The sequence below is a fragment of the Sycon ciliatum genome, chromosome 12 (genome assembly GCF_964019385.1).
Source record: "Sycon ciliatum chromosome 12, ocSycCili1.1, whole genome shotgun sequence".
NCBI lineage: Eukaryota > Metazoa > Porifera > Calcarea > Leucosolenida > Sycettidae > Sycon > Sycon ciliatum.
This window is the reverse complement of record NC_088654.1, coordinates 21,780,856-21,805,130: the sequence shown is the minus strand read 5'-3', so window position 1 is coordinate 21,805,130 and position 24,275 is coordinate 21,780,856. Positions and strand designations below refer to the sequence as shown.

General features: G+C 48.6%; 3 protein-coding genes and 1 long non-coding RNA gene across 4 annotated transcripts in view; all 4 read left to right on the top strand.

Annotated features, from left to right (window-relative positions):
* Positions 1-5,683, top strand: part of LOC135828936 (conserved oligomeric Golgi complex subunit 5-like) — a gene marked incomplete in the record, with an annotated part of 39,611 nt that extends 33,928 nt beyond the window's left edge. The window contains 1 exon segment of the mRNA XM_065341369.1: positions 3,207-5,683. Coding sequence (XP_065197441.1) covers positions 3,207-3,327 — 121 coding nt within the window.
* Positions 5,684-7,138: 1,455 nt separating this feature from the next.
* On the top strand, positions 7,139-18,581 carry LOC135828938 (ORM1-like protein 1). The gene is made up of 2 exons (XM_065341371.1): positions 7,139-7,601; positions 16,942-18,581. Exons 1-2 carry the CDS (start codon positions 7,425-7,427, stop codon positions 17,227-17,229), a joined length of 465 nt encoding a protein of 154 aa, XP_065197443.1. The 5' UTR covers positions 7,139-7,424; the 3' UTR covers positions 17,230-18,581.
* LOC135828939 (uncharacterized) lies at positions 8,561-14,299 on the top strand. Its single transcript, XR_010555776.1, has 2 exons — positions 8,561-8,626; positions 13,560-14,299. It is a non-coding gene; the product is annotated as an uncharacterized LOC135828939 (long non-coding RNA).
* A 1,325-nt stretch (positions 18,582-19,906) lies between the features above and the next one.
* On the top strand, positions 19,907-22,752 carry LOC135828386 (uncharacterized). Its single transcript, XM_065340834.1, has 2 exons — positions 19,907-20,995; positions 21,686-22,752. The coding sequence occupies exons 1-2, from the start codon at positions 20,591-20,593 to the stop codon at positions 22,253-22,255; spliced, it is 975 nt and encodes a 324-aa protein (XP_065196906.1). The 5' UTR covers positions 19,907-20,590; the 3' UTR covers positions 22,256-22,752.
* Positions 22,753-24,275: the final 1,523 nt, after the last annotated feature.

The window sequence follows — 24,275 nt, the reverse complement described above, 5'->3', positions numbered from 1 at the left end:
CTCAACCATTGTCTTGCATGCCGGCAGATATCCACAATCTTCCCACACCTCAACCATTGTCTTGCATGCCGGCAGATATACAAAATCTTCCCACACCTCAACCGTTGTCTTGCATGCCGGCAGATATCCACAATCTTCCCACACCTCAACCATTGTCTTGCATGCCGGCAGATATCCACAATCTTCCCACACCTCAACCGTTGTCTTGCATGCCGGCAGATATCCGCAATCTTCCCACACCTCAACCATTGTCTTGCATGCCGGCAGATATACAAAATCTTCCCACACCTCAACCGTTGTCTTGCATGCCGGGAGATATCCACAATCTTCCCACACCTCAACCATTGTCTTGCATGCCGGCAGATATCCACAATCTTCCCACACCTCAACCGTTGTCTTGCATGCCGGCAGATATCCGCAATCTTCCCACACCTCAACCATTGTCTTGCATGCCGGCAGATATACAAAATATTCCCACACCTCAACCGTTGTCTTGCATGCCGGCAGATATCCACAATCTTCCCACACCTCAACCATTGTCTTGCATGCCGGCAGATATACAAAATATTCCCACACCTCAACCGTTGTCTTGCATGCCGGCAGATATCCACAATCTTCCCACACCTCAACCGTTGTCTTGCATGCCGGCAGATATCCACAATCTTCCCACACCTCAACCGTTGTCTTGCATGCTGGCAGATATCCACAATCTTCCCACACCTCAACCATTGTCTTGCATGCCGGGAGATATCCGCAATCTTCCCACACCTCAACCATTGTCTTGCATGCCGGCAGATGTTCGCATTGGAGAGGAATTTTGCTCCCTGTGTGCATGTACATGCTACACATGCGTACAGTGTATAGATTGTACCCCGTAATTATGAGTCTGTTTAGTACTTCGTAAATGTCGTTAGTAAATACAATGTGAAATCCCCTGGAAACATCGTGGTCTATGCTACTGAATACAGGTGAGGTCCTGTTGCAACGTATTTCTTTAGTACAGTTGCAGTCACTGAAATCCAACCCAAAGTTGAAACTTAGCACCCTGGACCAGTTCCGATTACATCACTGTACTTTTTTCGATTTTGACAGCATGTTACAAGGCGAGGACGCGTAGTGCTCCTGACTACAACCATAACCCGGTTGGCAGAGTCCCGGTCTTGCGACCATTCGAACCGTATTGGGAAAACCCAGGTTTGGACCCTCGTTACTCTACGGGTTGGTAGGATTTTTATAATTTTCGTTTTTTGTGTTGTAGAAGTCGTCGTGTTGCCGCCGTAGTATTGTTCACGTTGCTGCCGCTGCACGCGTCCTCGCCTTGTAACATGCTGTCAAAATCGAAAAACATGTTAAACTACCAAGCAAGGCTTCTGTATATATCACTGTACTTGTACCGTAAATTACCGTTAATCCCCACGCCATGTCGCTTCCCAGCTGGGTTTTCGGCAGGGGGCGGGAATTAGATCAAGGCTGTCAAGTGCAGTACGATGTACAACAACGTGGAAGATCAGACTCGATGTGCTGGATTGTGCACATGTTCATCCTGGATTGGCACGTATTGTGTACAGCAGTGCATGCGTCGGTTCGACATCGTATTTCGTTGTATACGCCGAAGTCGCTTCACAGGTAGAAAATCAACCGGGGGCGGGAATTAGAGAGGGGGTGGATCAACGGTACTTTACGGTACATGTATACATCCAGCTGCATCTGTACCACTTCCAGGGCCAGGTCAAGGGCCATGCAAGTTCAGGGCGTCAAATATACACTTTGGGTCGGATTTCACCGAGCGCAACTGTTCAGAGAATTTGTTAGTAAGACCCTGTGTCCAAGTTCCTGGTGACCCACACACCCAATATCAGATCATATTTGACTGGTGATGGCTGTAGGAACAAGATCAAAACCCGAACTATCAACTAAATAGTCCGTCATGTTACTAGTATGTCAGTGTAGAGTGTAGAGATGCAAGATCTGTTAAAGTGCTTACAGTTCTTCATTGGGAACTCAAATGGTGAGCCAAGGAAATATACAAATTGTAACATGGAAATCGTGGGCACAACTGTTCCAAATCTGGTTTAGTTGGTGGACTCGATCGCATAACTTGTGCCCACGATTTCCATGTTACAGTTGTTCATTGTATTGAGGGAACCCAGATAAATGTGAATCAGCATTCCTTGCATCTTTAGCTACAACATAATTGCAAAAAAATAAGTCTCGTTGTAACTTGTAAGACAAACATAATTATTATGTTTGATGGCCCGGAGATTATCTAGTTTGATGGCCTGGAGATTATCTAGTATTAAGACTGGACCTGCATTGTCCTGTGCAGCAAAGCTTCAATAAGAAGTAAGGGCTGCGGCTGTGATTGGCGTTTCAGTAAGAAGTAAAGGCTGCGGCTGTGATTGACGTTTCAGTAAGAAGTAAAGGCTGCGGCTGTGATTGGCGTTTCACTAAGAAGTATGGGCTGCAGCTGTGATTGGCGTTTTAGTGATTAAATTTATTTACATGTTAGGTTACTTCATTTGTTTGTACTTGAAGTAGTAAAGAGCTTGCACTGGAGCACTGTCCTTTTCTTAGAGGCGATTGCATTCCGTCATTGGTAGAACGACTGACTGCTGTAAATTGACAAATGGACGGGTACGTCACGTTTGAGCCTCGGCAGGTGATGGCTTTTTGTCCAAGCATGCCGCCATTTCCCATATTTTCACGTCCACCACACTGCCATAGACTACCCTTGGACTGACCGTGTAGTGCGTTTTGCATCCAACACAGTCACAAGTGCCATTAAATCGCTGGCAATCACCCACCCTGGTGCACAAGAAATTTACATATCTGGAAAGGATGCTACTCTATTTGTATGCACTTGTTGAAACCTAGAGCATTTGACACTGGAAGCTGTGTGCAGCTCTGCTGCACCAGCAGAAATAATGGCTGGGAATTTACCACCGGGTGATTTACTTACTGTGTTTGTTCTTCTTTGTGCTGTACATGTGCTGTGCATGTGCTGTGCATGTGCTGTGCATGTGCTGTGCATGTGCTGTGCATGTGCTATACATGTGCTGTGCTGTGCTGTACATGTGCTGTGCTGTACATGTGCTGTGCTGTACATGTGCTGTGCTGTACATGTGCTGTGCTGTACATGTGCTGTACGTGTGCTGGCGCTGCTTGTGTTGTGTGCTGTCTGTGTCCTACATGCTTGCTGCATGCAGGGCCACGATCGAGAGCTACGTCAAATCGGCACGTAGCCGTGGTGTGCGTCAGTTTGCTCCCGTCTACACCACCATGGTGGAGTTACTCACGGCCGCATCGACAGCCGCCCCTACATCGTGATAAGCAGCAATGCCAGTGTTGTGCTAAGCCTGAATCTGTCTTGTAGCAGCAGCAGCAGCAGCGATCATAGTAACAGCACTGCGGACTCCGGACTGGTCCGGACTGGTGATCCTCACCCCCTGTGTGTATCTGCTGTATGTGTGCTCAATTCCGATGCTGTTCTAGCTGGTGTGTGCCGCTTCGCAATCCACCATCTTGTTATCTCAAGACATGTGTGCTGCCACACAGTGTTGTGGCAACTTGGCGGACATTGTTTTTCCGAGTAGGTATTGCCAGCTGGGACTGGTGGTCGTTGATGGAAGATATACTAACAGCTCACTGTATCGCCTGCGTGACAGCTCGAGGAATTCTGATGTCCTTTCTACATACCCGATTATGCATCACCAGCCCCCCTCCCCACCACCACCACCACCACCATCGCCTCCACCGCCACCACCACCACCATCCTCTGTGCGGTGGCGATTGCTTTCTTGGTGATTAAGGTGTCATGATTTACCATCCACACACCGTCGCCATGATCATCATAGAGAAGCCACTTGTACGGGCGAATGGATCATCAGCATCACCGTCACCATCTGCTGTACATACGACACTTAACTGTACCCAGTGCAACGTGATGCCAGGGAGTATTGTCGGGATGGTAGTGCCAGTGCTAGCTCCAGAGATCAGTACTGCTGCTGTTGCTGCTGGAGCTGTTGCTGTTGCTGCTGCTGCTGTTGCTGGTGCAGGCCATCAGTCCCATGTGTCACATGATCACATGACCTTGACCTTGCACTCTGCCTCATTCAAGTGCAGTGCACGCTATCATGTCGTGTGTGTTGGCTGTGTCAACGGCGGCGCTACTCTGGCCTGACACTATCTGCATTGTTTTGCACAGCATGGCGTCCGCAGCAAAAACATGTGCGCTTCGTAGCCGTGCAAGTGCATGCCATGTCGCGAGAACTACACCCCCCCCCCCCCAAACTGTACACTGGAACTCGTGTGTGCAGTGAGGGGACAGACGGCTGTGTACATGTATGATTTGGCCTACTTTCAGCACTACCCGCCGTCCATCGGGGATAGTCCCTACTTTCAGCACTACCGGGCGTCCATCGGGGATAGTCCCTACTTTCAGCACTACCGGGCGTCCATCGGGGATAGTCCCTGCTTTCAGCACTACCGGGCGTCCATATGGAATAGTGTCCTGTGCGTCTCTTGTGACTGATCTGCAGTGCGCTGCTTCTCTCCTGCTGACTTGGCTCACAGAGTTCTGGATGACTGGGTATACATAGTGCCGGATAGCTTGATTCACAGAATGCCGATGACTTGGTGCTGGGTGACGTCATTCACATAGTGCTGGATGACATCATTCACATAGTGCTGGGTGCTGCTACATACTGACAGGCAGGTATGATCCCACATTCTGCTGTGCGGACTCTTGCCTGCTGTTTGATTCGCAGAGCACTTTTCAGCTTTTCTCCCATTCATGGCTTGGGATGGATGCGGGATGTGGACTGGTTTTTTTTATGTGCACTCATTGTTACGTGCTACCCTGCTTACAACATTTTGATGTGACTGTGAGATTGAAACTTACCTGCTTGATTGTGTGTGTTTGTGCCGGTGTGGATTGTGTTCTTCATAATAATATGCAGCGAGTGATGGTGATATGTTTGCTGATGGAACCGCACCATTCCACCTGTACAGTATGTAGCACATATGAAAGTTTCTTTCCTTCTTTTGTTTTTTTGTGTGAAAGATTCTTCAAAGCAAATTCCTTGACCTCTGTTAGTTTTGTGTAATTACTATCGTAGCAGTATGTACTGGTTGATTGATTGGTTTGTTGTATGCAGTGTTGCTGCAGCAGTATCTGCCGTTACACTGGTGCTGTGTGACTTGCCTAGCTGTGTGTATGTCGGTCGGTCGGTCATGACTAGCGCCTGTTGCTGCTCTCCCCGGGCCCCCGGTCCTGGGCCCCCCGCCCGTGCTTCTGTTCTGTTGCTGTGCCTGGTCCTACTCGTCACTGGCCGCTTCCAGTGGTGGACCGCATGCAGTGCTCCCCAATCCGACTATGTATTATAACATCAGCTATTATCTCGCGTCCCCTCACCCCATCCCACAGTAGTCTCGGTTCTCTTCCATGATGGCGGTATGTTGTGTTCACTGGGCAGCTTGTTTATTTCACAAATCTTACTCTCCTGCCTGCTCGGCCTCTGCTCAGTTGCTGGCCATTCGTCATTTTGCTCTTGTGCAGAAAGTAGATGTTCAGTTTGGCTTTTACATGTATCACATTTCTTTCCATGTCTAATTCTTAGAAGCTAGTTTGCTTGATTCTGTGAGTCACAACACTGTTGTCAGTCACAGCCATGACTGCTGTAATGTTCATACAGTAGTAAGATAACAAGTATGCGCACGTGCAGCAGTGCATGTGCGTGCAAGTATGTGCGTGCGTGCAAGTGTGTGCCGCAGGGAGAAAGAGAGAGAGAGAGTGTGTGTGCGTGTGTGTGCGACAGAGAGAACATGAAAGTGTGTGTGTGTGTGTGTGTGTGCGTGCGTGCGTGTGTGTGCGTGTGTGTGTGTGAAAGTGTGTCATTGATGTCTTGCTACTGTAGCGGACATGGAGATCCAGTCGATTGACCGGGGCCGGCGCCCTCAGCACGTACAGATTGCTGCATGCAGCGCACATGTTGATCCGATGCGACCCAGCGCGCTGCAGCGCATAAAAATGCATGTGTACGTGTGTGCCGCTTATCCACGGCTGCATGGCCAGCTCCCTGGGGCCGCTAGACGTGCGACCGGATTTCCATGTCCACAACAGTAGATCAGGCCTACATGTACACTGTAGTCGGTAGTCCTTTAGGGCGCGTTCAGACTACCGTGAACCCCGTCAAACCGTGAATGTCGATAAACCGCGAAGGACATTCACACTACCGATAACAAACTAACGTTACCGTGAAGTTTTCAGCTCTCACCGCGGCACTGACAAGGGATTTTCCCTTTTTTCCCAGCGCGCATGCAGCCTGAGCACTTTTTTACTGCCGGTAAAAGTTTACTGCCGCAGCAGCCGCGGCAGTAAAACTTTCCCACCGGTAACGTGCCAGTAACGTCACGTGATCAAATCACCTTGGTGACTTTCCCAATCGGTCACTTTTTATCGGTAGTCTGAACGCGCCCTTACATGTAGTGTCAGACAGTTGCAGATGTTATGTGGGCAAGCATCAAGGGAATCTACATGTACCACCATCAGCAGATCAAAACAAACGGTTAGTCCGATTAACCGGTTGCAGACCGGTTACGAAGAATTAACGGTTAACCGATAAAGATAACGGTTACGCAGTAACTTTTCAGTCAATTTTTCAAGTACATGTATCAGGTCGTTGCAAAGTATGCACTTTCGCAGGCTGTCGCACGCGTACGCAATTTCTGGGCTGTCAACTCGGTCATATCTGGTCTCTTCGTGTGAGAATATGTATGAATGAGCATGCAAGAGAATATACATGTGTGCGTCTTACTCTGGGTACATTTTTGGAATAAATATACGGTTAAAAAAGAGTCCCGCCGTGGCTTTTTGGTTATAACCGCTAAACCGTGACCGTTTGAGCCCTACAAAAAAAGTTACGACTTGTCGTTCGAACGTCTTACACTCTTCATCCGAGTGATAATATTATGACCTCAAGGGCTTTGCTGCACCTCGTCGTACCTGCACATCATGCCGGCTGAACTCAAAATGCCCTACACATACGTCGCGTATACGTACTCTACATGTATGCACGTATGGCGCTACTCGCTATGTATGTACATGGCTGTACATGTACCTTCTTGATCGATAACCTTCGATCGTCATGCGTTTCTTTTTCGAGGAAGGTCATCAGGGTATTTGCAGAACGTGGATTTACCTCGATAGCGTGCATTGTAAACCCATTTCCTTGAGAGTGTTGGTTGAGTCCCGACGTTGTTGGCTACTTGCTGTGCTATCATCGCATTTGTTGTGATCTTCCGATGGTGCATAACTTTTGAGCCATTGTCGTACAATTTCTTTTCAAAATTCAAAGGATATTGTGAATTTGTGAGCCAAAGTAAAACTTGCTATTCACCAGAATTGCGTTGGCTGGTTGGCTAAGATGAATTGTGAGCGTCGCAGCGGTGATACGGAGAATCCGAATGAGTCCTGGCTCAGTAATCGTGGTGCCTGGTTCACCTGGGTGGGAGTAACACTGGGAGTTCATTTCTGCTTTCTATGCCTGCCACCACTGAGTACTGCTCACGCATGGACCCTTACCAATGCTGTACACACCGCTGTAAGTCAGTAGTCTTCATTCCGCCTCTCCTATTCGAATCCACTAATGTTTAGGGCTCATTGCAACTCAAGATAGACCGTGTATGCCTTGCGTTACGACTACTCTCTATGCAAGAACTCTGGCGACGTTTCAGGCGAGATACAATTTTAAAATTGAATCACTAATTTTGCTGTACTACGTTCAGCAGATGCTTCCAGATGCAGCTCTGCACATGCACAGTACATGGTCTCTGGTGCACCGGTGTAGTGCACTCCCCACATAGTCACTAGTGAGTTTCTGCTACACGGAACTATGTACCGAACTCTGTGCCAACTGCAGTGAAGTTTGACACGGATTTTTCGTACGTTGCACCGGTTCTGTTGTGCGTATATACGAAGCATGCTCTTAGCATGCTCGAACTTCCCGCCACATGTACTCTGTGCGCTCAGTTTTCACACGGAAAACGGTATGAAAAAACCCGTGTGAAACTTGATCCCGTACCGCGATGAGGTTTCCATACGAAATTTGGTACGTTTTACCTTGTGGCAGAAACTCACTATTACCTTGCCACGAACTGGGGAATCAGCTGGGGCATTGCATCAATGGGGATGTTTAGTCCCACGTTTATGTGCAGGGTTCTAGCCAAAGGGGTGGGGGGGGGGGGGTGCAGCGTCCCCCTACTCTGTGCCCCCCCCCCCCCCCCCCTACTCATCTTCCGATTTTCGTGTTTCTCATGCAATTCAAAGAAAATGCAGTCGAAAGTCACTATTAATGGTTGATAAAAGCACATTTGTCTGGGGCGAAGTCGGGGATTCGTCCCACACAGAGCATTTAGCGTGGCAAGACAATGTTGGAAAGTGGAAAAATAGGATACGGGGTTACGGAGTTTCCCATGCCCGCCCGTCCCCCCCCCCCCCCCCCCCTCCCCTACTATTTTGACCTGGCTAGAACCCTGATGTGTACTAGTCCATGGACCATGTGTACTATGTGTGGGTACCATTTGATACCAAGAGTCCATAAGTAGAGGATATAACCCGAGTCAGAGGGTTATGTGATGTATATGCATACTACGCTCGCGCTCCTGTCTTTGTGCTGCATGCTCGCGCACACATGTTGTGATGTCATGCGTACGCTATAATACTGATTGGATGCATGCATGCCCACCAGCTGTGATTTGAGCTGTTCTCAGTCTTGTTGTTGTTCTTGAGCTTGAGTCTCCACATTTAGTTTCGTCTCTACTCTTGTCATTCATATTCTAGGAAGTAGCAATAATAATTCAGAACCTATAACCAGTCTTTAGATTCATATCATGGCGCAGTGAACATTTTCTTACCGTGCTTTGGCTCACCCGGTTGTGATCCACCTAGACTCGTTGAATTTATTTGAACATTGTAGCAAGTTGAGTACTTCGTTTCTTTTCGTTCGTCATGAGTGATGCTGGAAGTACCCCGGTCGGTGCTGCCCAACCTGCCTTGAGCCCAGATGTACTGGCTCTCATGACCTTGATGCAGCAACAAATGAAAGCTGCTGATGATCGCGAGGCTCGCCTCACAACGTTACTCCAGAATCAGAACACTCAACCTTCGTCTACTGCCAAACAAATCTCTGTGGAGCGTCCGGTTTTGCTGTCATCTGCCACGCTTTCCGACCTCACCGCTTGGGAAGAAGCGTGGGACGACTACGCCCGATGCCAAAAACTGGCAAGCCAGGACACACAGACACAAGTTAGCGCTGTGCGACAAGCTCTTGACGAGGACCTCCGTAGGTACCTGAGGGAAGGTGTCATTCCTGTAGCTCTCAATGCTGACGTGACAGCAGTGATTGCAGCCATCAAAAAGTACATTCGTCGCCAACGGAATCCCCTGCTGGACCGCATCGATTTCTACAATAGGCGGCAACATAAAGGCGAGTCCTTCGACAGTTTTTTCACTTGTTTGAAAGAATTGTTTAGCGCCTGTGACTTTGTGGAACTACGTGTTTGTCGCACGTGCTCTGGGCGTATGTGTACTGACTGCCCCAAGATCCTAGTCACAGCTAACGAAGAGCTCCTTCGTGACCGGATCGTTGTCGGTGTCCTGGACGATGACACTCGGCACAAGCTGCTTTCTGAGCAGAACTTGACCCTTTCCAGCGCGGCCAAGATTTGTCGTGCGGAGGAAGCCGCCAAGCAGACCAATGATGGAATGCCGACTACCGGCTCCTTTAAGGCTGCCGTCGCGAAAAAGTCTTCTTACCAGAAGCAGAAGTCTCAGTTCAGTGACAGATCCGCAATAGCCCAGCCACCCAAGAAGTGTGTGAACTGTGGTCGCAGCGCTCACACAAAGTCTTCCTGTCCTGCTGCAGGCAAAACGTGTAATGGCTGTAAGGCGTCAGGCCATTTTGAAAAGATGTGCCCCAAGAAATCGCAGTCTGCGCACCGTAATGGCAAAATCGGCCAACTGAAGTTGCAGCAAGCATCGTCAGGCAACCAAGGGACCGTGACCGTCCATGCCACCCTGAATACGGAGACCACTGGTGCACCGATTGACTGGATCCCCGACACCGGTAGTGACGTGGATGCCATCGGTTTACAGCATTTGGAATTGCTTGGTGGATTCCCCGAAAATCTCGCCACCGATTATGATGTAGTGACTGGTGTAAATGGTCAACGTCTTGAGTCTGCCGGCCAGATTCACTCCTCTCTCGCCATTGGAGCTAAGTCGTACGACACGACGATCCATGTCTACCCTGATCTGTCTGATGCTCTGTTGTCTCGGACTTCTTTGCTTGCGCTTGGTCTGCTTCCAGCCAACTGGCCTTCCATTTCCCGTGTGGAAATTCAACCAGCGCAAGACCGTACTGCTGACGAGATCCGTACTGAACTGCTGCAAGAATTCGCAGACGTGTTCGATGATGGCCGTTTGAAACCCATGTCTGGCTCACCAATGGATATTGAGCTCCAAGCCGATGCTAAGCCAGCTTGCACGCATCATGCGCGGCCAGTCCCCTTTGCCTTCCGTGACCAGATCAAGGACCAGCTGGACGGGATGGTGAAGGATGACATTATCGAACCAGTTTCCACATCGAGCGAATGGTGTCACCCGATTGTGATTGTCGACAAAAAGGGCACGTCTGAGAAGCGATTGACTGTCGACTTCAAGAAGTTGAATGACCAGATTCAACGCCCTGCTCATCCGATGCAACCACCACGAGACGTCGTTTCCAGCATCAGCGGTCGTTACTTCACGAAGCTCGATGCACGTCATGGATATTGGCAAGTCCCGTTATGTGAATCTGCGCGCCCACTCACCACGTTTATCACGCCGTGGGGCCGTTTCCGCTATTTGCGCAACCCACAAGGCTTGATATCTGCCGGTGACGAGTACAACCGCCGTACTGACGCAGCATTCGACGGCATCACGAACTTCAAGAAAGTCGTGGACGACTGCCTTGTGTATGACGATGACCTAAGTGACCACGTCGCACGCGTCCGCCGAGTACTGACATGTGCACGGGACAATGGCATCACACTCAGTGCGAAGAAGTTCGTATTTGCTGCTACCCAGATTGAGTTCTGCGGGTATCGCTTGAACGCCGACGGCTGGACTGTCGATGAAGCGAAGACGTCAGCCATTCGTGACTTCTCCACGCCCAGTAACCGGACCGACCTCCGCTCGTTCTTGGGCCTGATGAATCAGTGTGCAGAGTTCACCCCGTGTTTGGCTGAGCTGAGTGCCCCGTTACGCGGTCTGCTGAAGCCTTCTACTGAGTTCCTATGGCATCACGACCACACTGCTGCTTTCAACGCCATCAAGGATGAGCTGGTATCCTTGGCGACCCTGTCTTATTTCCAAGTAGGATCCGAACTCCGCCTGGAAACGGACGCATCCAAACTGAAAGGTCTAGGCTTCGTCTTGTGGCAGAAACAAGACACCGGATGGCGCATCATCCAGTGTGGCAGTCGGTATCTCAGTGACACAGAGTCCCGCTACGCAGTGATCGAGCTCGAACTCCTGGCCATCGTCTGGGCTGTCAAGAAGTGCAAGCTGTTCTTGTCCGGCACCCAGTTTCGTGTCATCACTGATCACCGCTCATTGGTGCCCATTATCAATGCATACTCGCTTGATCAAATTGAGAACCCACGTTTGCTCAGAATGATGCTCAAGCTCCAGTCGTTCCAACTCTGTGCTGAGTGGCGGAAAGGTGCTGACAACGCCTTTGCCGATGCATTGTCTCGGAACCCAGTTGACCTCCCTTCCCCGACGGACCAGTATGGTGAAGCCCCCGCATTGGCTAACCTCGGCATCCGTGCCTGTCTCCGTCGTGATGAAGATGGGCTGATCACTGACCTCCGGTTCCAAGCCGTCCATGATGCTGCTGCCGCTGACTCTGACTATCAGCTACTGCTCCAGCACGTGCAAGATGGATTCCCCAATGATCAGCGTGATTTGCCTGATGCTCTGCGTTCATTCTGGAACGGACGAGAGCACCTATCAGTGGCCAACGGTATTGTCTTGAAAGGTCAACGGATCGTTGTGCCCGTGTCCCTCCGTCAACATGTTCTCCAAGATCTCCACGCCTCCCACCAGGGTATTGTACGTACCAAGGCTAGAGCACGTCAGGTGGTGTATTGGCCCAAGTTGAGCCAAGATCTGGAGACACTGATCCGCGCATGCCCTACGTGTCGGGAACGCCAAGCATCGCTCCCGAGGGAACCGCTGCTCAACGATCGTCACCCGACTCTGCCATTTGAGCACACCAGCGCAGATCTATTCACTTGCCAAGGCCGTGAATTTCTCGTCTATGTAGATCGCTTATCCGGATGGCCATGCCTCGCACCGACCGGTACCACGACGTCCTCACACGATGTGATCGTCCATTTGCGCCGTTGGTTCCCAGATGTTGGTGTGCCGTCTGTTCTGTGCACTGATGGTGGCCCCCAGTTTGCGTCCCACCAATTTGCCGAGTTCTGTCGACGCTGGCAGATTTCCCATGTTATGTCTACACCGCACTTCCCTCAGAGCAATGGTCACGCAGAGGCTGGTGTCAAGGCGATGAAGACACTTGTTCACAAGACGACCACCAATGGCCGCCTTGATGTGGACGCATTCCAACGCGGGCTGTTAGAATGGCGTAACACTCCGAGGTCTGATGGCATCAGCCCCGCACAAAAGCTGTATGGCCGACCTCTGTCGTCATTTGTGCTTGCGCATCACCGTAGCTTCTCGTCCGAATGGCAGACCCTCGCCGACGACACAGATGCAGCTCCTCCGTCTGCTCCGGCTCAATTCGATGTCTCTGCTCGCCCGTTGTCCGAGCTCCGTATCGGCACCCACGTGGACGTGCAGGACCCCCGGTCGAAGCTGTGGTGTAAGCGTGGTGTTATCGTTGGTGTTGGTCGTCACCGTGATTACTACGTGAAGTTAACTAGTGGAAGAGTGTACTGGCGTAACCGGCGTTTTCTCCGCCCGTTCATTCCCCTTGTGCCTGCTACCCCTGATGGTACTGTGCCTGCCAATCCACCCGCTGATCAACCTGCTCCTGTAGCTCCACGTCGCAGCACTCGCAACCGCCGTGCTACTGACCGTTTGGACATTTCTTCCACAAAAGGACAGTCATATGTTTGATTTCTGTCGTATTTCTACTGCTTTCCGTGTTCTTGCAGTCACATATTTCTTTATTTGATTTCTCTTGTTAGATCATACTGTTCTCGTTATCCAGTATAATCTCGAAGGGGCGTGTGATGTATATGCATACTACGCTCGCGCTCCTGTCTTTGTGCTGCATGCTCGCGCACACATGTTGTGATGTCATGCGTACGCTATAATACTGATTGGATGCATGCATGCCCACCAGCTGTGATTTGAGCTGTTCTCAGTCTTGTTGTTGTTCTTGAGCTTGAGTCTCCACATTTAGTTTCGTCTCTACTCTTGTCATTCATATTCTAGGAAGTAGCAATAATAATTCAGAACCTATAACCAGTCTTTAGATTCATATCAGGTTATACCGGCTGAATATAAATCCCGACTGCGATAGCAGGAGGGATTTATATGAGGGTACGGTATAACCCGACTACGAGGGTCATATCCTACTTATGCCAGGTACCCCTACGCATTGCCAGAACAACGAACCTATTTGGAGATCTCCTACATCATGCAGTACATGAACATCTTCTGATGGTTATCAGTTGTCAATTGAAAGAATGGTCGAGCAAGGTCAGAAGGAGATTCCTCCGTGGATGTTTGGCATAAGATTTCCTTTCAGTTCCAGTGCATATTGTAGCATCTTCATGATCTTGTCTTGAGTCGTGAGCGGTGCGGAAGTCGACTGAATTGCTGCGGTGCTGGAGTTTGTCGTTGAATCAAACTACCGTCACTAGTTAGATTACAGCTTGGACTCTTTGGGAGTAAGTGTTACTATAATTATGGTACAGTGCTGATTTTCACATGCGGCATCTCATAATCAGTTTTGCTTGCAAGTAGATGCATTTGCATACACTGTTTTGTATCACATTTCAATCCAATCTTTTGTAGCCTTTTCCAATCGGGTTGAAGTACATGTACACTGGTATTATAAACTTATTTACGAAGGAGACAGTCCGTTGATGATCTTCAACTCTTCGAAGTACAATGTACATTGCTGACCCATTCGGGATACTTCGTGGTTATTCGACGTTCTTTATCCTCAGATTCAGTATAACAGAATACTCTGTAGACGAATTCCAGGTCATTCTTCTTTTCCATTGTGTACTGTTCCTCGTCAGTGTGCCGTTCTGTGTGGAGTGTACACGCGCATGTGGTGTCCGTTGTGTCTGTTTATGTATGGTCCGTGCGCTGGAGTACTGCCGCCGTACAAGTTCACTGCCTTTCAGGCAGTGAACTTGTACGGTGGCAGTGCCCTAGCGTACGTACCGTGCACCGGGATTTATATTCTATATAAATCCCGCGCGGGATTTATACTGGCCAATATAACCATGGCTAGACGAGCGCTGATTGGCTGAAAACAGGCCCTCCGTACCGTACCATGGTATAAACAAGAGTATTCAACTGTGATCTCTTTTCTATGGGCCAGATGTGCGGCGCGCTGCCTTCGCCACATCATTCAGCTGCAGTCTGCGCACTGCGGAAAATCAAGCACCACACTTTCCCTCTGGTTTGAAATGAACTTTCGTTCGGAACTGGAGTTCACGCGCCCAAATTTAGAGATCACGTAGGTACTGGAACGAATCGAGCGAAAATGGTTGTGCTCTTACGAGAAATTGTGGATTTGAGTGCATGCTTTCAGAGCGTAATGGAGGCAAGTTACGTCATCAAGGCAGCGCGCCGAGCACTGACCCATAACCACAGTTGCATACTCTTGTTTATGCGCTCTTGGTGATACACAATGACCCACGGATACCGTACTCACTCAATTAAAAGTCCCTCTCGAATAATACCCCCCCCCCCCCTTCAATGACCATTTGAAAAACACAAGCCCCTCTCGAATAGAAGCGAGGACTACTATTCGTGAAGCAAGGGGTAACCAGGTTGTATCATATATTATGGTAAGGTCAAGTGCATACGAAACATCTCGTGCATGCACATATCACTGGACGTCCAGGTTGACGTAGTGTGTGCGAACTAACTCGGGCTGAGTTGCTTTGAATATGAATTATTTGGGGATTTGATCAGAGCACTGGTATGAATTGAAATTAGGAAAGCCCCTCTCGATTAGAAGCCCCTCTTGAATAGAAGCCTCCTCGAAATTGGTGTTCAAAAACCGAGTGAGTACGGTACAATCCGTGTGACTAAACACAGCATTGCGAACGTGAGTTCACTGCATGAACTAAACTTGAGTCGCCCATGTTTGCATATCCGCTACCTGTAAGTAAGGGCGCGTTTGGTTGGTACAATGGTAAGTACAATTGTGGCCAAAGAAATCCAGCCCACGTGCCGAAAGCAGCGCCAAGGCTCGTGCCGCCCTCGGATCAGTTTTGGGAACCTGCATGATTTCATTGAAATGGAAACGCGGCGCTACTTTCGACCCGCGGGTCGGATTCTTTGGCCACGACTGTATGGCTACTGTTGACTAGTGACATGGTAGTCCATTGGGCGATGTAGCATGGTAGTCCACTGGGCGATGTAGCGGAGTGCGCAGCAAAATACTAGTACATGTACGCTTGCAGACTAACTGTTCGCTGTAGCTGAGTGTAGCTGAGTGTACAGCGATCAGCGCCGATTCGACGTGCATACTGATTGCTGTAGCAGAGTGCACAGTGATTACACGTGCATGCTTGCAAGTATTATGGTCATGTAGTGTAAGATTACAAGTACCGGTAAACGGTCAACTTGATGTGGATGAAATCTCCCGATTTGAAACGAGCCGATGTGCATTGGGATATCATACAACACTATTGTACATCTACTTTTGGTTAGTTTTCGACGAGAAAGGAGACTATCAGGTGTGTGGTTAGGGGCCATCCGTAAATGCCGATATTTATTTAGAAATGAAAACTAGTCATTTCTCTTCAACCCCCCACCCCCTCCCTGAGAAACGAACACATGCAAACGGTACATAGTATCGATATTTTTTCGTGTTTTGTGGACGTCCCCTCACGTACAAGCCATGCATCGATATTTTTCAAGAAATGAACAGGCACTCAACCCCCCCCCTAAACGACTAGTTTTCGTTTCTAAATAAATAGCTTTATTTGTGGATGGCCCCTTAGTGGTTAGTGTGTGTTTTCTGGATGGATAAAAGCTAACCAAGTAACTAGCCAGTGATCAATATCTAGCAACCCATGTTCTGCCTGCAGAATCATATGTAAGGCTGTGTGCACGAGTGCTATGGATGTGTGCTCAGTAAATGCGTAATTATATTTCTTCGGACGTGTATGCCTGGTGTGGCTGTGCCCGTCTTGTGTAGTTGTTGAGAGACTGCGTGAGACCAGAGTGCACCGCTTCTGCATGCATTTCTGTCATGGCGAAATGCCTGCGTTACACCATGACTGAGGCAGATAAGCAATGGGAAGCACCGCAGTATGTACAACTGAGCTGCAGCTGTGTGGCATGCAAAAGACCTGCTTGAGTCCTGCTTGTACAGTACATGCACTGCATCACTAAGACAATCTCGATGTACTGGTAATTCGGGTATGTGGCGCTGGCAGCAGTCCGTCGGAGTTACACAATCGGGCTAGCACTCTCAGGCATTCTGCTATGCTATGCAGATTGATGTGCCACGTGTCATGGAACACAGTCATGCTAACTCTGTGTGTTGGTGTGTGTGTGTGTGTGTGTTTGTGTGTGTGTGCATGTGTGTGTGTGTGTGTGTGTGTGTGTGTGTGTGTGTGTGTGTGTGTGTGTGTGTGTGTGTGTATGTGTGTGTACATGTATATCTTCTACAGGTTATGTTCTTCATCCTGCACATGGTGAAGGGCAGTCCGTTCGGCGGTGCGTCAGATGGTGAAGAGCGCTACCTCACCCATTGGGAACAGATTGACGGCGGTAAGCAGTTCACCGCCACCAAGAAATTCCTGACTGCCTTTCCTGTCGTCCTGTTCCTCCTGGCTAGCTTCTATACATCGTACGAGTTCACTCACTTTGTAGCTAATCTTACCTTAATGCTGCTGGCAGTGATTCCCAAGTTGCCACAACTGCACGGTGTGCGCCTGTTTGGTATCAACAAGTATTGAGTTTGAAGTAGGTGAGAGTGCTACAACCACCGCTGCTGTAGCTGTTCAGTGCGAGAGCGGTTGGAGGATCACGTGACGTTGATGCCTCATGTGTTGCCGTTTCCATGCAAATCCTTGGTCCCGCGGGCTCTCTTTATGCTCTACCAATGGAGCCGCTGGACACACTCCCGCCCTGGGCACACTGGTAGTGGAGCAGTGCGTTGATGCGGTTTATTCTCTTTTTGTCGGTGACATGTTCAAATCCCAACTGATGACCACAAGACGTTGTTCCTTCATCTTTCGTCTTCTGGCATATGCTATCTTATGTCACTTTGGTCGCAACAGCACGAGCTGTGTTTGGTCTCTTCTATACTGGTCACCAATAGTAGGCATGTATAACAGTGATTTGCCACGTAGATCCTGTCATTGTCCAAGTCATACTGAAGTCGAATTCGTACTCCCTTCCCCCCCCCCCCCCCCCGTGTGTGCCAGCCGTTTCTTGGCATGCTTGCCAGTCTCTCTCTTCTCTCTCTCTCTCTCTCTCTCTCTCTCTCTCTCTCTCTCTCTCTCTCTCTCTCTCTCTCTCTCTCTCGTACTGGCTGGTGAGCAATGCTGGTGCTGTAGTGGAGCTGTTTGTACACATGTACAGTGACCACTGACGGTCCCGTCCCGGCTAAGAACGCCAGTCAGGCTATTGTTATTACCGAGTAGTTCCTGCAGCTGGGTGCTCCAGATCCAGATTATTGACTGTCAGTAAGAGTATAGTATGAGTCCGCTGCAGTATGTCGCTAGTACTCCTGTTTTGTAGATCTACTTGTAGTGCCAGTAGTAGTCATCTCTGAACGGAGCACCTACACAATATATTATCCTTCTGTACTTGGCTTTGGCAGTATCCTGGAGCCGTAATGTTGTTACACAGATTATCCAGCTAAGTAGCTGATGTAGAAGAATTGCTGCTAAAGTCATTCTAATGAGATCGTTCTCTTTCTCTCTCTCTCTCTTGTTTTTACGTATGCTTTATCCCCTGTTTTATCTGACTGTGGTCGTTTGTGCATGCATGATGATAAACATGTCGGTGTGTGTGCCATTGTGGTATTATCCTGCCTTGGCATTCTCTCCTGCCCTTCTTTCTTCGTTTTTTAAATAGTGTTATAACGTCTTTCTAGCAGCTTGTATGCTGTTTTTTTTTACTTTGCTTGAGGATGTTGCTGAGGGCCGTTTTTATTTCTTCTTGCTTGTGTTGTACACTATCTGTGTTGCTTCGCCAAATTATGGATATCATTTTAACGCCTATCTGACTTTGATTTTGGTACTGGTTTTTGCTTAAACCCGGACAGGTTGCGTATGGGTAATGAAAATACTGACAATTCGTACTGCTGGATGTTGGAAATGAGCATGCTTGGCCGATACGTGTCACAGGTGATACTTGTCATGACCAAAATACGTAGCTGTCAAGAGTGTGTGCAGCCAATGGAGGCTGTGCAGCCTATGGAGTCTGTGCAGTTGATGGGGTGTGTTTATATGAGTGTATGCAGTCTATGGGGTCTGCAACGTCGCGGAACTTCACTTCCCGCAGCAGGCACGTACATACTGCTATTGGTGTCTATTGCAGCGGCTTCAGTGGCAGATTGAACATGTGCAGCCTTTCTTCCTTTTTTGTCCAAAACCAAGAGCACTATAGCCCTTGTTGAAGCATTATAATCAGATTTTAAAGCCATGGGCTTCATAAATGAAATGACATTTGACGTACAAGTATGTTTTGACGTATGTTTTGTAAAAATGAAGGAATACTGAGTACGGTCGGCATACCATCGTCCAGCTAACGAGCTCAGGGAGCTGGCGGTGGTTGAAAGCCGGAACTAAACCAGTTGTGTTTTAGACTTTTAGTGTAAAACTCTCGCCACTCAGGAGACATATTTTCCACACCTGTGTATTATTAATATTATTTTCCTATCATACCCTGGGGTTTTTTTACATTGTTGAAACAGCCTCTTTTACGGGCAAAAGCAACACAATGATGAGAAACCAGGGTACGATAGGAAGATAATATTAATAATAGTACACAGGTGTGGCAAATATGTCTCCGGAATGGCAAGAGTTTTACACTAAACCCTGGTTTCTCATCCTTGTGTTGCTTTTGCCCGTAAAAGAGGCTGTTAGCACTTTGCTAACAAATTTACAGCCCAGGAGGAAGGGTGAACAGGTGGATTTAGATTGAACTTTCTGTGTGGACTTTGACTTTTATGGCATGGCGTAGTGGGTGAGTCATTTTGCATCTAAAATAGCTAGGAAAGCAGCGGTGTTTCGAATATAAGGCCATGGCTTTAATTAAAGGCGCTGACATCGGTAAAAAAAAATTCGGAGCATTTTGATTTATCCGCTGGACCCTATCCTAATCAGCTATAGCAATACATCGCCTATAGTGATCAAATTCTCACTTTAACTCAACTCAACTGCATATACATTATTGATCGTTTATAGATCGCCGTTTATAGTATGCCATGGTACATGCAGGAAGCTTCGGAAAATGAGATTGCATAAATGCCAGGGAGTCGTAAAATACCATATTTTAGGACTCCCTGGTTTTTATGTGCATGACATATTATCAAGAGTAGATAAACAAGAGTGTGCAACTCGCGGATTAGTCCAGCGGCCCAAACTTCAAAAAAAATTTCCGTTTCAGTCTCAAGCAGACAACCTGGGTTCTTCACTACGGCCTAAAGTATGTATACCTGACCTGGATTCCGCTTGTTGTCATCTTCAGAGTTAGGGCAGAAGCTCAGGAGAAGCCAATTTCTCCGCTCTCGTCGGCGATACTGCGCACCATCTGGGGGTGCACAGTTCACGGAAAGGAGCGCCTTTTTCAAATTTTTGAAGATGACGACGACACCGACAGGATACTCTTTGAAATGTAGAATTGCATTTTCGTTTGGTAGTTGCATAGTAGTTGCGTTTCGCGCTGTTTGAGTGCCTCCTGCCCACCGCTCACAGCATGGTAGACACCTTTTGACATGATGGAGGAAGAGGCCGTGGAGCTTCTTAGGCCTCGTCCTGGGAATGGCGTTGTATCGCGGGAATTTTGCTGGTGCCATTGCGTTCAATGCATCGCAGGAAAAGCAAACCCGATTTACTTTGCAGAGTTGGGAAACTTTGTTTGAAGCTGCTAAATGCAGGCAGGACGAGCTATACCTTCTTGTGCGAGAGCGTCCGCGGATGGTACCACCGCAAGTGCTACAGTACATACACTAACAAAACGTTGCTGGGTCGGCTGCCACTTGGACGTGGCCATGACTTTTCAAGCCATTCTGAATTGGAGGAGATACATGTATGTGATGATGGGACACCATGTACCAGCAAAGCGTAGAACAAGGAGAGATGTACAATGATTGAATCCACATCTGCAGACTTGTGCCTCATGACATGTGCATCTAGCAGAGTTGGAGAACAACGCAAGAATTTTGGCTTTCGCTCCAGAATGGCCCAGATTGCGTTGCAGCGGAAATCCACTATCAACGTCGGAGCATGCTACAGTGCCTTCACCCACCTGGCCACTATGCACCGGCAACGAAGTGGCAAAGGGAGTGACCAGCCGTCGGCCTACGAAACATTTGACAGCCTGGTGCTGTATATACTGTCCGAGTTGAAGTCTGCAAGGGCCTTGCCCATGAAGCTTCTCACGGATAAGTACAATAACTGCAAACGGCACCAGCTTGGCCGACCATCACACTCCGCCTTAGTATCCAACTTTCATGCTGAAAAAGAAGATAATGAGCTACTTGGGGACCAGGTAAGTTCTTGGCATTGTTGGATGTGTAGAAATAATTTGATTATGTTTTGTTGTTTGGTCATGACCAAGGAAATCCAAATAACACATACGCTCAACTACAAGATCACATGATTGCATGTACACACCAGATCATGAGTTCAGACTCAACTCATGCACAGCAACTAAAAGCCGCTAAGTTCATTTCACACGCGCGCTCGGGAAACGGCACATGCTGCATGCATAACATAACACGATGCGCTTCTATCATGAATGTCTGGGTGGCCAAGGAATGCCACAATGTGTATGTAGACGTGAACACTACAGTGCCTGACATCTACAACATAGGAATGTATTAAATGGAATGCAAGTGTTCATGCTCATGTAATGTGGTAGTCTTCTTTGGTTGAATTACGTTCGTGGCTGTTACACGTATTATTACGACCAGCTTGGCTCTCGCGCTACTTCACACGGTACACATGTAGGTCAGAATAAATCAGGGCTTGTGGTCCGAGTCAGAGTAATGTCCAAAGCTGACGTCAGTATTCTAGGCTGACTTTATGCAAGAAGAGACAGAATTATAAACTGGTTGTTTTCTAAACACAATTGTATAGCCCGTGATAACGCGGACATGCGAACTTGACTTGTTTAAGGATCGAATTTCATTGGCGTGTTTCATTTGCGTTTTGTGTTTGAACTGTGTGTTTCCTTCAGCAATTGACATGTATGGTAAGTGGCATGGGTATACAGGCGCACTCTTCACGGAGCAACCACTTGTCTGTGTCGTCTGCAAACGGTCCGATGGCCGGTAATACCCAGTCATTGCCGAACAGTCATACTAGTAACGCACCTGGCCCGGCTCCAACCATCCCAGTCCAGCCGGTCGCCGCAGATTTCCTGCCCGCATCCACGTCCACTGCGCACCCCAGTGTCCGGCAAGAGAACGGGCCCAATGCCAGGAGTTACGACGGGCCCACTGCCAGGAATTACGATAGGCTCACTACCAGGAGTTACGATAGGCCCGCTGCGATATCCACTGGGCTTGTCCCCGCCAATGTCGTGTTGCCCACTCATTTCGGCTTCAAAGGATCCGCTACTCCGCCGCGTCAGGTGAACACCAGTGGATCCGTTTCATCTCTGGGTACTACATTAGCCTCCAGTACAGATGTGTTGGCTAGTACGGCTTTGACTATAACCTCGGGTGCGAGGCAACCAGTGGCGGCTGCGGTGTCTTCTACAGCGCCATCTCAACCACGGTCGCAGCAGGTTCTTGCTGATCTCTAGCGTGCTATGTGATGTGTGAGTGTGTGCACAATGCCATGTGTTGTGCGGTGTGTGTGTGTGTGTGCGTGCGTGTGTGGTTTGTGTATGTGTGTGTGCGAGCGCGCGCGCACAATGTCATGTGTTGTGCGGTGTGTGTACGTGTGTGTGTGCGCACGCGCGCATGCACACAATGCCATGATGAGGGTGAAGGCAGTTTCGATAGTGGATTGGACTGTGAATCGGACAGTGAGTCTGAAAGCTAAGGCTAGTGGACCGCACTATTGAAGTTTTTGAATTGATTTGAATTTGAATTGTACTTTTCAACTCTGCAGCAAATGACAAATACACTACTGCGCTATTATTTACAACATCTTCCATATCGCTCGTTTGCTAAGATCAGCTTATGATCGCTATCACTCTGCCGTTTTCCGGTGTCCTTTGCTTCGCTCGTGCTAGCTCTCTTCCGCTGGTGTTGTCGAGATCGTGTCCCAATAAATGAAATCCTCTCATACGAAAGATCCATGTTTGGGGGTGATTTTGGTCGAATTTTACAACAAATCAATCTGTGCCATCTCTAATCACCATCAATAGGAAATGAACGCTCGGCAAAGGGCAACCATGATCTACGAATCATCGAAATACAAGAACAAATTCACATCGACTGCACTAATTTTCAATAAAATATCGTATCACATGCTGCCAATTTCAATCAAGGAGTCGTAAAATAACGTAAAATAACGACTTCCGTAACGAAACCTAAAATTGGTTCTTCCCAGCTTATGCCCTAGTTCTGGACATGACAACAAGCCGTTTCGACATCCCTAGGACATGGTCTTTCCACCCATGCAAAGCTCAGGTTGTCTGCTTGAGACTGAAACGGGACTTGCAAAACAACGTCTTTTAGATTTGGGCCGCAGGACTAGATGGGTAGGCCCACGGCGGAATATTTTGTTGACGTAATCTTTTCGACGACGCACGAGCTGCGAGTCTTTCGGAAAGTAAGTTTTCCCTCGTGCTCTTGGCCGGCTTTTCACTACAAGGTTAAGGTCGGTGCCCAGCACGTGCTCTCACGTCACACTGCTCTGCAGCGAAATGCGCGTTCTTCTGAAAAAAGGTGACGTCAACAAAAAATTCCGCCATGGGCGGGGTATCTGGAGATTGTGCAGGAGAGATCCGGAGTTGCACACTCTTGTTTATCTACTCTTGATATTACTAGAGAGGTTCCGCATAACGTAATTACGTTAGTAAAAAACGTAGTCGATCTACGGAAAGTCTACGTAAACTGCATGCGCATCTGGGTTCCACCATACGGAGTTTTCAAATCACGTAGCTGCCCTTGGCAACTCCGAATACGGCAGTGTACGACCAGATCGACCTGGGGAGAGAGTCATAAATTTGTACCCCAATCCACTCTCACGGACCAGCTACGTTATCAGAGCCCTATCTACGTACTCAGATCTCCGTGGACAACTTTCCGTAAGTGGAGTGCAAACTACAGTACAATTTTATTGAAACAAAGAAAAATGATGGCACCTATGTACAGGGGATGGCCCACGCCTGGTATAAAGTAAACGTAAAAGAGAAAAAAGTAGTACAGTGAAATCGATAACAATAGTTCAGTTCCCACACAATACCGCTCCTGAGCCGGATCAGACCACAATCCTAGCCTCGGCAACCGCCAGTGCGGCAGAAGCAGAGACAAGGCGGTGGCAGTGGATCGGTCGGCGGGCACCCCGAAGACAGGCAACACTTGCACGCAGGAGGGCGAAGCTCAGCCGGGCACGAATCCAGGCCATGACAGAGGAGTAGGCTTCACGAGTCTTCTCGGACAACATGGAGGCAATGCGCTTGTAAAGAGAAATAGCTGAATTGCCCATGCCACCATGTGCCGAGAAAACCACAGGGATGAAGCCTGCCCGCTCAACGTGCTGAACCCTTTCTCCGTAGGCCCGGCGCTTCTCACGTTCGTGTCGCTTGTAGCAGGATGCCGCAGATGGAGGTATATTATGTATCAGATTGCAACGACCAGGAGGCTCTTAGT

Bases quoted from the DNA above. Each gene is read 5' to 3' on its own strand.
- LOC135828938 (XM_065341371.1), top strand. From the start codon at position 7,425: ATGAATTGTGAGCGTCGCAGCGGTGATACGGAGAATCCGAATGAGTCC. The intron at 7,602-16,941 runs GTAAGTCAGTAG...TATCTTCTACAG, and splicing joins CCAATGCTGTACACACCGCT to GTTATGTTCTTCATCCTGCA.
- LOC135828386 (XM_065340834.1), top strand. From the start codon at position 20,591: ATGATTGAATCCACATCTGCAGACTTGTGCCTCATGACATGTGCATCT. The intron at 20,996-21,685 runs GTAAGTTCTTGG...TGTTTCCTTCAG, and splicing joins ATGAGCTACTTGGGGACCAG to CAATTGACATGTATGGTAAG.